The sequence below is a fragment of the Falco cherrug genome, chromosome 6 (assembly GCF_023634085.1).
Source record: "Falco cherrug isolate bFalChe1 chromosome 6, bFalChe1.pri, whole genome shotgun sequence".
Taxonomy (NCBI): domain Eukaryota; kingdom Metazoa; phylum Chordata; class Aves; order Falconiformes; family Falconidae; genus Falco; species Falco cherrug.
In genome coordinates this window covers 51798926-51812878 of record NC_073702.1, presented here as the reverse complement: position 1 = coordinate 51812878, position 13953 = coordinate 51798926, and the positions used below count along the sequence as shown (strand labels likewise).

The 13953-nt window shown below is 41.7% G+C and overlaps 1 protein-coding gene across 6 annotated transcripts; it reads left to right on the top strand.

Moving 5' to 3' along the window:
- Positions 1-1471: 1471 nt before the first annotated feature.
- On the top strand, positions 1472-11139 carry CCDC28A (coiled-coil domain containing 28A). Of its 6 annotated transcripts, none has more exons than XM_055713066.1 (6): positions 1472-1608; positions 2458-2652; positions 5343-5506; positions 6462-6616; positions 7244-7266; positions 8285-11139. In XM_055713066.1, exons 2-6 carry the CDS (start codon positions 2495-2497, stop codon positions 8337-8339), a joined length of 555 nt encoding a protein of 184 aa, XP_055569041.1. In that variant the 5' UTR covers positions 1472-1608; positions 2458-2494; the 3' UTR covers positions 8340-11139. The 6 variants fall into 6 exon arrangements, with proteins under 6 accessions (XP_055569041.1, XP_027656273.1, XP_014132729.1 ...); XM_027800472.2 differs by lacking the exon at positions 1472-1608 and adding an exon at positions 1704-1873; XM_014277254.3 differs by lacking the exon at positions 1472-1608 and adding an exon at positions 1704-1917.
- Positions 11140-13953: the final 2814 nt, after the last annotated feature.

Here is a 13953-nt window from a genome sequence, read left to right as displayed (position 1 = left end):
TTTATATTTAGGCATACCCTTGCAAACACCGGTAAAGCTTTCGGCTGATGTTTTCACTCTGGGACCCTGGGTGATACAGATTATAATATCCTTCACAGCTAGTGTTTAAATAACATCTGCGAGTTTTCATCAAAAAACTTAGTTAAGAACAGTATGTTTCTCAGGTAAAAACTAAAATATTGTTGCAAGTAGAAGAAATTCAAGTTGAGTGACAAATTGCAGTCGGTAAGTTCACACCTCTAGGCAACAAACGACTATCACATATGGGAAAAACACCTCAAACTACCAGTCATAGCTAGGAATACATGTGCCAAGCATTCAAGTCCACACAGCCATCAGCGACAGGGCACACTGAAGAGACAAGTGATGACCAGAAATGCAACTGCGTTCCCCTACAATAGCGGCAGCATCAGGAAATAGACTTGGGGCGGCTGAATTTATTAATTACTAAGGCTAGGTACGCATGCCTGGCCCATATTACCTGCCTTGAAAATTAAGTTCCTGCAAGCCAACTATTCAAGACTGGAATCAAGGTCGGAAATGACCGTGAGCTGCATCAAAGTATATGCGGCAGCAGAGCCCATCTCATCACTCGGAGCGACCCCCGCCCCGCTGCGGGGATGAAGCTGTGTGACAGGAGATCGGCTCCCCCTTGTCTGCCAGGCCCGGCACCTGCCCCTGCCGCTTCCGGGAGCTCGGCAGCCGGGAGGGAAAAGGTGCGAACAGCCGAGGCCGCCGGAGCTGCAGCGTGCGGAGCTGCTGCCCCCTGGAGCACAGGGCCTGCCGCCGGCCACAGCCTGCCCGCGCCAAGCGGGAGCTTCAGTCCGCCAGCACCCGCCGACGTTCCAGCTTCCCCGTCCCCGCAGGTGACGGACAGAGCTCCCAAAGGCCTGTGGGGCGTGGAACACACGGCAGCCCCTTTCTGACCGTCCTGCTCTGCTGCCGCCTCTCGCATTTCGGAGCTATGGCGGGTGCTGTTCGGCCGGCTCCTCAGGGACGGCCCCGCGCCGCGCCTCAGCACAGCCCCGGCCACGGTACACGACCCACAGCCCCCAGCCACGGCACACTGCCCACGGCGCCGAGGCCGGAACCAGCTGTCCGTCTCGGAAGCCGCCGTGCCCGCAGGAACCCACGCCGTGTCAGCAGGGAAGCCGCCCGCCCCGCCTACCCCTCGCCCTGCTGCAGAGGGCGCCCGCCGGCCCCGCCCCTTTCGGCCGTTAACGGCTGACGCTGCCCCGCCCGGCAGCCCGCCCTCGCGCGGCCCCGCCCCTGCGCGGGGGCGGGGGCGGCTGGGCGCTCACGCATGCGCAGGGAAGCCCTCGGCCCCTCCCAGCGCCACGTCAGTGCCCTGCGCGCGTTCCGCGCCGTCCGTCCCTTGCCGCGGGGCATGCTGGGGATGGCAGTCGCCCTGCCCGCCGGGGGAGCGCGGCCGCCGGCAGGGACGCGACGCCCACAATGCATCTCGCGGGGCAGCGGGGCCGCCCCGCCCCAAGCTGCAGTCATGTGACCCGCGCGCCGGGCTGCGCCTGCCGCTTCCGCGGGGGAGGGGTGACAGCCGGCGAGGCCGGGGGGGTCCGCGCGCGGCTGCGGGGCGGGGCCTCCGCACAGGTAGCGGCGGCCGGGGGGCGGGGCGGGGCGGCCGGGGGGCGGGGCCTGCGCTTCGGTGGCCGTGTAATGTGCGGCGGGGGGCAGAGGGCGGCGGTTGGTGAGGGGCCGGGGGGAGGGGGCTGGCCTCCTCCTTCCCCCCACGCCCCCCGGGCTGACTGGCGTCCTAAGGCTCCGCGCTGATAAGATGGCAGCAGGCGGTAGAGGCTGGGGGCCCCTCCCGCGGTGGGGGGCCCGGCCCGGTACCCCCTGCCGCCTCCACGGGCTGGTGCGTTTCAGGGGAGGCGTTTCCCCGGGCGAGGAGGCCATGAGGTAGCACCCGGTAATAACGTATATAATAGCAGCAAGGTAGCATTTCTGTCACTGGGCGCTACCCGTCGGTAGTATGTGTAGTAGAAATAACAACTCGGTCTCAGCGGCGTGACAAGGCCGTTGGCTGTCCCTGTAGGGGAGGTTTTTGGGCAGGGATGGGGCACAGCGTCCTGGTGCCACTAACCTTGCTCCATCTTTTGCTTGGTGAAGGCTCAAGTGGTCATGGTGTTCTCTAGCAATAATCCATGGGATGCAAAGCTTGAGATCATTTTGAGGTAGGTGCCTGTAGGCTGAAGCTGATGCTGAAGACTTTAATTCCTGCCTGTTTTGCTGAGCAGGCAGGCCTGGGCAGCTTCTCCTGAAACTGGATTCTCTTGTCTGAAGAAATGAGTGACTGGTCATCTTTGAAGAAACTATAAGCTGTATTTCCATGTGCTGTGACCTGTTTTTTTTTCCCTTGTTTTATTGTAAATGCCAGTTTTAATGGGTGTTTCTTCCCTTTTTTTTTGTTTTTTACTTTTTTTTTTCTTCCCTTTGAAGGACAAGAAACTAGTCTAGATGCAGTAAGTTGGAAGAAATGGAAGAAAGGAAAATCAAGAGGAGGAGCCCGAAGTCGTCGACCAGTCACCCTGCTCAGGTTGCTAACTCCAAGAAAAGCTCAGTGCCGGTCAGTAAAAGTACAGCCTTTTCAAATCCTGCACCGCAGCCTGCAGTACAAAAACCAAAGTTAAAACGGTAAGCTTAGGAGCTTCTTGCAAACTCAGTGGAAGTGAGAGCCAGAAACCTGCCAAAGTTCAGACAGTCTAAAGGGTGTTAAGACTGGCTGGGACAGAATAAAAAGAAAGAGATTCAGACTTGTGAAAGTTTTGATGATGTGGGTTTTTTTAGTAAACGGATTTGTGTTTAATGCAATATAACGGTTATTTTTCAGAAAAGGAAGGTGCTCAATACCCTTCTTGTAAGCTTTATAAAGTGTTACACAGTGCTGTAGACTCATACCGAAGAGATGATAGCCTGATGTGACTGGTGAAAGACAAGAGTTGGGTGATCAAATATGGCAAATGTGGGCATCATATGGGAGGTGACAGAGCCCCAGATGTACAGCTATGAGGAACAAAGAAAATACTACTTGACTGCAAGTTTGAAACTGACAAGTAGGGCAGGAAACGGAGGATGTAAATTGAAGAGGATGAGCTAGAACTGGAATTTCTGGGTGGTTTTTTTTTTGGGGGGGGTCCTGTCAGTGAGGGCAGCAGTAGGTCCTAGGCCATACTCATGCACAGAGAGAAGCATTTGCCTCTTCAGAAAGTACCATTTTGGAATAATTTGTGTGTTATCGACCACACATCTGTTTCGGTTTGAGAATGTTAATTTTCCTGCATAGTAGAAAATATTATTTCTTGGCTGTGGCAGATACAGTAGATAAATGAGTGAAGAGGGATTTTAAAGTGAAATGTTAGCTAGGGGGAGGCAGCAGCTGAGTTTATTGACCTGCATTAGTTGAAGATTAAATACTGAACTGTCGTCGTTAGCACAGATAGTCTGTTTGAAGGATCTGTTAATTGGCTTGATGAATAATGAAATTCTGCAATGTAAAGTCTATACATTATTTTTCAGGGAAGATGTGTTAATATTTTGAGGGAAATAATAAATACTGATGTGCTATAAATTGGTGATTTCTGCAGCTGACCATATAGTTTACTTATGTCTCATTCTGGTATGTACTAGAAGTTAATTTCCGGTAGTCCGCAACATTGGCTAGAGAAGAAAATGCGCTTTTTGCATTAAGTTTTGGAAAAAGACATTCTTGCTCAATTGTTAAGTCAAATTTACCAAGCAGTGGCGATACAGCTTCTTGGAACTTTCCAAGCAAAGCAGTAATTGACATAACAATGTGAGGATGATCTGCTGTTACAATAGTGGAGTAGGAGTATCTAATTCATTTTCACTTAATCTGGAAGAATCCAATGAAATAAGTTTTCCAGATGCAGTAATATGTTGTATTAAACTTCAGATACAAGTGGGAAAAATCAATGACCTTTCTGACATGCAATCCTTTTGGCTATTTCTACTTCAATTTCTAAATTGACTAAGTTAAGCCTAAATTGAGATGAGTTGCTCTGAGCTGAACCAGATATGGTAATTTTTGGACCATTAGTTGTTCTGGCATATAGACTATGTAATTCATACCGTTTATAGACTGCAGAAGCTGTTAGGCTGGAAAAAGAATGATTATTTCCCATAGGAAAGAGAATTTTTGACTTGCAGAATGTGGAAGTATTCAAGGGAAGGTGGGGCTTACTGTGCTGTAAACCCTGTTATCTTCACTAATTAAATAAAGCTTCTTTAATAAGCCTATTTATTTTAAGTACCCCACAGTATTCTAAGTTTTGATTTTTAGGTTCAAAACTTTTCACTGAATCAGGTTCTGAACAGAATGATCATAAGGCTGCAGAAGCAGCCATGCCAATGTGGGAGAAAGGCTGCATATGCACGTGGACAGGCAAATTGGGGATGAAAACAGCCCCTTACCTGATTTGTATTAGGTTAGGCTGCAGTCTGTCCGTCTCTGGGTCAAAGATGAAATATGCTGCTTCTCAGTGGTAATTGTGTTTAGCTTCCATATCGATGGCACGTTCATTTGGATTTATAATGGTTATTAATTTTCATCCATGTAGTTTCTGTGGGCAGTGGTGCTTTGAATAAATTGTATGTCTAGAGAAAAATACATGGGATGCAGGAAATTTGACTGCTTTGTTGCAGAGGGAGCTGTAGAGAATTTTTAGCATATTCAACATTTGTTTGGGCATGGACTAGTTATATTTGGTATGTGTTAGAGTACTGGGAGGTTGTGTTTTATGGAGAGTTTCACAAAACTGGGCTGTTACTCAAAGGTGGGAAGAAGCTCTAGAGAAGATTAATCTGGCGGTGTGGTCACCTTCCTGTATAAGCTGTAGCAAGTTTTTAGCCATACTGGCTGCAGTCTATAGGTGTTTGTGACAACAGGAGCATATGATTATTGAGGGTTTTTCTTTCTGGCTTAAAGAGAGTTTCCAGATGTTTTCAGGATTATTTTATGTAGATAGTGCTCCATGCACTATGTGTCATTGTTGGGTAATGGTCCTCTTCAGATTATTAATATGGCCATTACATACATGTGCTCCACTGAGGTTTCCCTCCCTTTCCTATTAGTAGGAAAGCAGATTGTTGGAATCCTTCACTTTGCAGTATCAAACTGTCAAGACAGTGATGATGCTCTTTGTTCTTAAGACTGGGTGTTCCATTTTTTAATTTAAAAAGAGTGATTGAAGTATATATTTTCCATTTGATTTTTGAAGCCCAGGTGCACACTTACCTGACACTTCAGATTTTTGATGAAAGCGAAAGCAGGAAGTAGTCTTTTTGTTTTAATTATTTTTTTTCAGTGTAATAAAAGAGAAAGCCAAACCGCCAGGAGGCGAAGCAAAAGGGGCAGAGGCAGCACCAATCCAGCATTCTTTTCTCACAGATGTATCAGATGTTCAGGAAATGGAAAGGGGACTTCTGAGTCTCCTGAATGACTTCCACTCTGGCAAACTTCAAGCATTTGGTAAATGCATCAATTGTCTGTATACAATCTTTTTTTTTTATAGCTACATGATGGTAACATTTGTAAACAAGTGTGCTGTATGGAGAGACTGTCAGTCTGGACTCAGATGTATGAAAATAAAGTTTAACATAATTAATAGATTTTACTGCATTTTTAAAATTATAGTCCTGTTGTAAGGTTGTGAGATTTGGTGTGAGATTATTCAATTGCCATTTCATTGTTCCTACCAGGATGGCTTACCAAAGACAGCACCTTGGTTATGGATTTAAGATCCCAATTTTAAAGCCATTTATCTATGATAGTATAAGAATAATAAGAATTACTTAGCACCTGATTTTGCTGCTTATTATAGGTAACAAGTTCTGTGGAATCCAATGCAATTGTATTTTGCTTAGCTTACCCTTCTATCTTCTCATCTTACTATTCTTACTACTTCACATTTGATGGAAGCTTCAGAGAAAATATAACATTTTTGCTCCCTTTTTTCCCCCTACACTGAGTAGAAAGGTGCTTATGTACTTTTGCAGGTTTAGTGTTAGGTCAGCATGTCATGTTAATTCCACACTGATTTTACAAGAGAACCTGAAAAGTCTGTGTTACGTAAAGCATCAGTTACAAGGAAAAAAAACCCCAAGATAAATAAAATTTAGAAAGAAGGTTTACTGTGACCATATTTAAAGTAAAAAACAAACAAACAGGGTCTTCCTGAATTGGAGAGAAATTCAGGAGTACAGAACAAACTCATATGTTCTAAAAACATGTTAGTAAAGTTCAACACAACATAACACCAGTCAGGATGACAAGCTTCAGTAGTGAAACAGGAAGAAGTCATTGAGAAAGCAGATTAACTTGTAAATTTGATGTTTAAATTCCTCTTGATGTAAAAAGCTGTATCTTTGTACATTCATTTGCTCTCTCAGGTTTCTTTAGATAAAGCTGTTGCTTGTCCTTCTAGGAAATGAATGTTCCATAGAGCAGATGGAGCATGTACGGAGTATGCAGGAGAAACTTGCTCGTCTTAACCTGGAGCTCTATGGGGAGTTGGAAGAACTCCCTGAAGATAAAAGAAAACTAGCCAGTGACTCCAACCTCGATAGGCTGCTGTCAGATGTAAGTGCTGGGAAAGCAGGAAGTGTGGAACTTTGCTCACAGTACTCGGTTCACTGCTGGGTGGACAGTGATTTATAGCTGAGGAGAACATAGTTCTGAAATGAACAGAGACATAAGCCCTACCCTCATCTTGTTTGTGAGAAAACACGGCACCTTGCCTTCTCTTTATTAGAGGCTGCTGCTTGTTTTGATGAGTGGAACAGTCTTGGCTGTAAAATTTCTGAGGATGTAGGCCTGTTCAGAGATGGCCAGTGTACCAGGGAACTATGATTATTTTCCCTGTGCCTTATTCTTCTACATCTGGGGAAGACCACACATAACAAGGAATTTAGATATGTATATTCCACACTTTCAGTTTCTCCTTTTCTCTAATGTATTTCCACAAAACCCAAAACAAAGTCTTCAAATTTCCTGAGATCAGCAAATTTAAACTTACTTTGGGACTTAGCTCTGGGGTAGAATTCAGCACAGGTTTGCGTTGCTTTTTGTAGTAAAATCATACATTTCAGCCCAAACTATTTGGGATTTCCTTCATTGTTTTAATGTATTTCATCAGATCAGTGTAACCGTTGCATTTATTTGACTAACGGAACACCATTTCTGATTCTTTCTACATTTTTATTGCAGCTAGAAGAACTAAATTCATCTATGTATCCTTTTTCTCAAATGTCTATTTTTTCTATTTGATTACAGTTAATAATTATTTCTTTATGGTGTCTTTATAGGAATCAAATCGCTTTAATAACGCTTTCTTTTAAATTAGTGCTGTAATACAGCATGAATTTTAGGTTCTTCTAATACACAAATGACAGAATCCTAACACTTTTAATTACAGGCTGTTTTTTCATGTGGTGATTTATTTAGCTAGCATGTACCACTTTAGACAATGTGTTGACAGTTGGTGGCAAAGCCCATCAGAAGCAGGTCTCTACATGCATCTTGCTGAGACATTCTGGAACAAATATAGATCACAATATCCCTTCTATAGTATTCAGAAGTGTTCTGTCCCATTGGTAAGTGAATCCTAGTCTTTTTGTTTTTTCTAGAAATATGTGCAGCTCTTTATCATTGATTCTACTGTGAACAGCGGACTGACCTAATTTTTTATTTGTAGGGTCAGGCAATGGTCAAGTCAAATTCTTCAGCAGAGCTTTAGTAATTGCACAAATGTGCTGTTAGCCCACCCAGCAGATAAATCTGAATGTCTTGGCTTGCCTTTTACAGCATACTTTCGATGCACTAAGAACACAGTTGAGGAGTGTTGCGTTCAGTTTATACTGTGGTCTCATTATTTCTGATGTTACACACTTTGTTTGCATTGAGGAAGGTGGGACTGAAGATACTGCACTGGTATATACATTCTCTGTGTCTGTGGAAGGTGTTTAAGGCTAGGTCTCAAACGCAAGGGGAATATGGTAACATCATGTAAGTGATAAAAATAATCTGCTATCCCCCTTGGTTCACCAACTAATTCTGGGGGCATGTAATACTTAAGGCTCATTGAGGAAGATTAATCTACTAGTTGACAACTAGCATAGGATTTAATAGAACTGAATTAATCTGGACTGGTGCATACCTGTCCCAGGACTAAGCATAGTTGTGTGTAACACTATCTTGTTTATACCTTATCTCTATGTGAAAATGTTATTCCTTAATGGCTTGCTTCAGCCAAAAACTACATTTAGCAGATGCTCAAGATATTCCAAATAGTGCCACAGGTTGAAAGAACAGCTTTTTCAGTTTGGATTCTCCCAGAAGCTTTTATTTTGTTTTTCCTGACAGTGGAATCTGGAACAGTTGTGGGGTTTGGTGGTAGGTTTTTTTGTTTTACACAAACAACAAGAAACCCCAACCACCCCACACAATGAAGAATCAAAAGTGCAAATCCAGGTGTTTATTTTTGCATATTTCTGAGCACTGCATTATGTCAGGACTCAGTATCTAGAGTTCTAAGTAGGTTGTTATGATGCTATGCTTTTTATTATTGCCTTATTTAATAGAAAAATTGGGGAAACTTGGAAGTACGCTTCTGCTCAATGTTGTTCATATGGGTGAAAATGATATGTATATAAGTTAATTAGCATTTTTCCAGTTTTTATCAAGGTAGCAATGATGATGATGCCTTTCTGATCAGTATGTAGACAATCTGCACACTAAATCTTTAGTGTTTTGTTGATCAGCAATGACACAGATTAATTTACTGTTAATAAATTAAAACTTTTTAAATATTTTGTTTAGAGATACTGCTGTCTGTTCAGCTGTGTTAAGATAAGAGTTCTTGCATGGCCTGAATGTTTGCAGTTTACTTTTCATTACTGTGAATAATTATAAAATGTCACTAAATGAGAACTAGCATGCATACTATCAGTCACATACTGTGAAATTATAAAGCTGGGTAAATCTGTTACTGTTCAATAAATCCAATATATGCAATTTTGTAGTAATTCCTGTGTTACAAAAAGTCTGGTATTAATTGGTATCGTCTTTGTGTCCACAGTCAGAGAAAAAAATTCTTTAGTGTAAAATCAGGCTAGTTTTAAATCCAAAATGTCTATCCTAGTCCACCAAACTATGCCTTTGATTCTAGATTTTTTTTTTATATTGAGGTTTTAGGTAGTATGTTAAGTTTCTATATACTTACTACACAAGGAATGAAATCTTTATTCTTCTATTTGAGAGGTAAACTTTCATTGGACATGTGACCAGGGAACAAAAGATAGCCTCTTGTTTGGCATCTTTGGAGAAGATGTGTCTTCAGCTGCAAGATGTAGTTGTGGATTCCATTGGCTCCAGATCTTTTCTGAATCCCACAGTGTGCTCTGGCTACAAACTTCGGTGAGGCAGGGAATAACAAATGTTTGAGGCTATCGGGCAAGTCTCTGATTAACAAACCAGTAGGGATCTCAGTTGGGCTTTTCCTTTAGGATGCTGTTGTTCTTTACAGGATTTATTTCCCTTATTGTTGAGATTCTCTAGGAGTTTTGCATGCTTGTAAAAGTACCTCAAAGTCCCAGGCTGCTGCTAGGTGTGTACCCATGATAATGTGAAATCCAAAGTTTGCTTAGGAGAACTAGAATACAACATGCTCCTCAAAATGAAGCCAAGGTTGTTGGTTTTTTTCCCCTGCTCTAACAAATAATTGGGCAGTTAACCTTTTCTGCACAGTCACTTCTCACTGTAGACACTATGGCCTCCTTTCTGTGCAGACTTATGAACATCAAGTGAAAAAGTGGCCTGGTTTAGCCTCATGCCTCAAGATGTGTAAAGGTGTGAGGGTAGTTACAATGGCAAAAGTCACTAGCAGAGCTCATTTATACAAGCAAAGTCACATTCTTGCAGGTCATTTTGATTCAGGAGAGCTATACTCTCACTAGCAACTTAGTGCCAGTGTTGTAATACATGCTGTTCTCAAAACATACTTTTAACCAGTAGTTTTCGTAGTTTAAATGTTCTATGAAAGAGGTAATCTTTTGCCGTGGGCTCTGTCATCTAACTCTTGAGATTTATGACTTAAAACACACTTCAAATAACTTACAAACCTGTTGTCTGTGGGATATCTTCATCTCTAAATTTCAGTAGTAACTTATGCAAGTATGTAACAAAGGTATAATTTGAGATACAGACATAAATAAATTTCTCAAGCATCTGTTTAGAATTTTACAAGAATTAGCACCTATTTCTTCAACCACCATAAGCCCATGGGTAATCGCAAGTCCCAAGGAATGCATTAACTGCAGATAATTAGGAAATTAAAATTCTCTTGTCTCCTCCTGGATTCAAATTTGCATTTTCTACACAATTCATTAATGATGTATGCTTATTATCTTTTGGATCCACGCATAAAAGTTTTGTAACAAGATCTCTGAGAGACTGAGCTTTTCTATGTAGTAATAATCTAATTGCATTTCTAGGCTCTTGCAGGAAAAGAAAAATATCTACTGTAATATATTTGTGGACAGGCTTTTGCACTTACGTACTTTCATAAGTGGCTGCAGAAAATGAACTCCTTTTCTGTTATCTTGTTTCCTGAAGAGTTGTTTATGGAGATGAAAGTGTATTAACATTGAGTGTTTCCCAGCCTGAACTCACACTGATAAAAGGATATGGTGTTTGAAAGAAGATGCTCTTTCCTGCATCACTGATCTAGATTATCTCACTCCAAGAATCATCTGTGTAACCTTGGTGAACTAAAAAAGAAAATAAAAATCAGGAAGAAAAGCTAACAGGAAAATATCCAAGAAAAGAGGATTCCGAAGAGATGAGAGTCAGTGGTATTACCTGCCTCTTTCTTCAAAAACAGCAAGACAAGTGATTAAGGCAGGCATCTTTTGTTCAGAAAATATACTGAACTCTGAAAATAAGTTTCAACATAAATAGGTAAGGACTGATTTATTTTTTTGCCCAGTAAGTTTATTAAAGTGGCCAATTTATACAAATGGTAACACACCCATGCTGAGTTGTGTCTTGAAATTCTCATTTGTGTAAAGGAAAATAAATATATTTATCAAGGTCTACTGACCCAATTCTCTTAGTGTTCCGCAGGTTGTGTTTTGCAACGATAGTAACACAAAGGTACAAGGACTAAAGGCTTAAGAGCAAAGTTAAAAAAAAAACCAAAACCCAGCAACAAAAGCCTAGTTAAATTTGAGTCATGACCTTTAGTTCAATCAGTTAAGAAACAGGGCATATTTACTGTGGACTTCAAGGGCACCTTAGAGCCTTATAGACTTCACAACTATGTCACCTTCTTTGTATTTGTATTTAATATTGCTTGCTAACGCCTGTTCAGTATCCCTGATGGTCCCAATTCATCATGGTTATGTTGCAGTTCAGAGTCTTTAACCTTTAATGCGGTGTACACAGGGAGTCTGAAGCATCAGTGTATGATGCTTAGTGTTTGTCATATGCTTCAACTCTTGAAACATTATATATTTACTTCTAGTTCTAGTCATTACAGAAACTTAAAAATGCTACCTCACTGTCCTCACCTAGAGAATTGAGTATGACTTCTTTTTTTTTATTTCTTCAAACACAGGTTAGTGATTTTTCCAGGAGTTACACTCTATGAACTTTCACATAAAAGAATGAAGGAAATTACACATTTCCCATAAAAGGCAATAAACGCCAACTCTTGCCCTAGGACAGAAGCAGACCTGGGAACGCTTTGTCCACATAATGTCTCAGGCTTCTTAGGAGAAATCTTCACTCTTGTTTTCACATGGATAACTTCCCCTACTGTTGTTCCTTTCTGTAAATACCAACTATTGTAGGTATAACAGGTGTGTTGAGGGCGCTTTTTTCTAAAGCAGAGCTTACTTAACACAGGGAAGCTGGGCACAGAGCGCACTTCTTAAATATGAAGATGGCAGCCAAATTTGGCCTAGACTCTCACAATACACGTAAGGAAGTTAGCAGGCTTACTGTGTGTTAGGGTTGTTTCTTCTAAATGCGCTTGCGTCTCATCACTCCTCATGCAATTGAATCTGGCACATCCTGTCACATACATGAATGTGTTCTGTCTACATGCAGACCCTGAGTTCAGAGACTCTTTAGGATTACTATCAGAGAATGTATTTTAGCCATAATACTGGAAGTTTGTTCCTTTTTAATTAAAAATGAAAAATAATTACATGCACTGTTAGTGGATTATACCTTGTGCATCTCACTATTGTTGTCACAAAACATGGGCTTTATCACAACCCTCTTTTCTCACTATAAAAATTACCATATTTAATATGAATGAGTACATACTGAACCCTGAATTGACAGCAGCACTGTACATGGGGAGAAGATGGTGTTATTAGACCTGCATCAATAGAGCAGAGAAATCAAAAACACAGTTCTGGGCTTCAGCTAGCTGAGAGCGAGGAGTTGTTAGGGTGAATGCAAACAAGCTGCAGATCAGCTGGCATGTTTTAATTTGTAGGTGCCAACCTAGAAAGACTTCACGGTAGTTGCATGTTTGCTTCTTTGCTCTTGAGAATACAACACTTGCTATACCGTATTTTATAATTTCTTTGAAATTGTTAAAAGCTTGCAGGAAGAAAATACTGCTGCAAATCACACCCTTTCAACTGCTTTCGAAGAAACAAAGGATATATTTTTTTTTAATCTAGCAGCAGAAAAACTGATTGTATCGCCATCTTTAAAAAACAATACTTTAAATATTCAAACTACTGGATGTAATTTCAACACAAAATATAAAGCAATTCTCAGAATTAAATGATTGATAAGGGTAACAGTATATTGCATGTAAGAAACAGTATCAAAAATGCAAATATCTGTGCTCACGTGATTTGGCTTTTGGTGCACAAACACCTTGATGGAGGAGCTCAGGTTCTCTCTTCATCCTAATTAACTAGCTGACACATCTTTGCCTTCTGATGCAGCAGTGATTATTGCCTTCTGCACCAGAAGCACTTGCAGTAGATGCACTGTAAATTCAATGTCTTTAATTTAGTGCAAACCATGAGGATTTTATCCTAAGAATGCAACAAAGCTCAATTTGGCAAGAGACTTGGTTTCTAAGGCAAGGCAACGTCTTGTTAAGTTCCAGATTGGCCTAAACCAATTACTCTCAGAAGTTCATGGAACTACATCAGCAGATCTAATTTAAACCTACAGCCATGGATTCAGAAAGGCATACAAAGAACAGCAGTCCCCTTAAAGCAGCCTACCATTCAGGAGGTTACTAGTCTGAAATGAAAAACTTGAAAGCCATTTCTTCACTTTTGTCACACACAAACCTACCTTGGGAGAAGATAAAAGTGTGCCAAGTGTGGATTTACAAGGAAAGGAAAACAATTACCAGTAAACTTGTACTTCCCAAACATCAAAAAGCGTATTTTTAAGCTCCCTGCTCCCCATACAGCAGCAGCACTGGAAAAGGCTTTCTCTGCCATCAAACCCACTAAGACATGGTATGAAAATAAACAAGAGTGGCTGAACTGCTAAGTTTATAAATCTGCAATCCCACGTTATTAGGTAATGAAGTTGGGGTTTCTGCCAGAAAAGCTGGGCTTTCAATAGCAAATGAAAAACATGTTTCAATAGAACACACTACTACTTCTGTAAATGTACTTAGCCAAGGAACTGCTGGTGAGCTGGATCGGGAGTAGAACCACTGCTCCAAAGGCTCTCTTTGGGTAGGGTTTCAAACACTTTCAAGTCTCCAGAATTGTGCGTGCTGGAAAAAAAATCCAGCCTGGCAGGGCTGTAACCTTGCACATTAGGGCACTACTGACTCTTCACTCACTTTCCCTAATGAAAAAGTCTGGTAAATAGTGGCAGGGTGTGCCAGTAGATTTTAAAAGCATGAAATATGTTGGGTCTTGAAA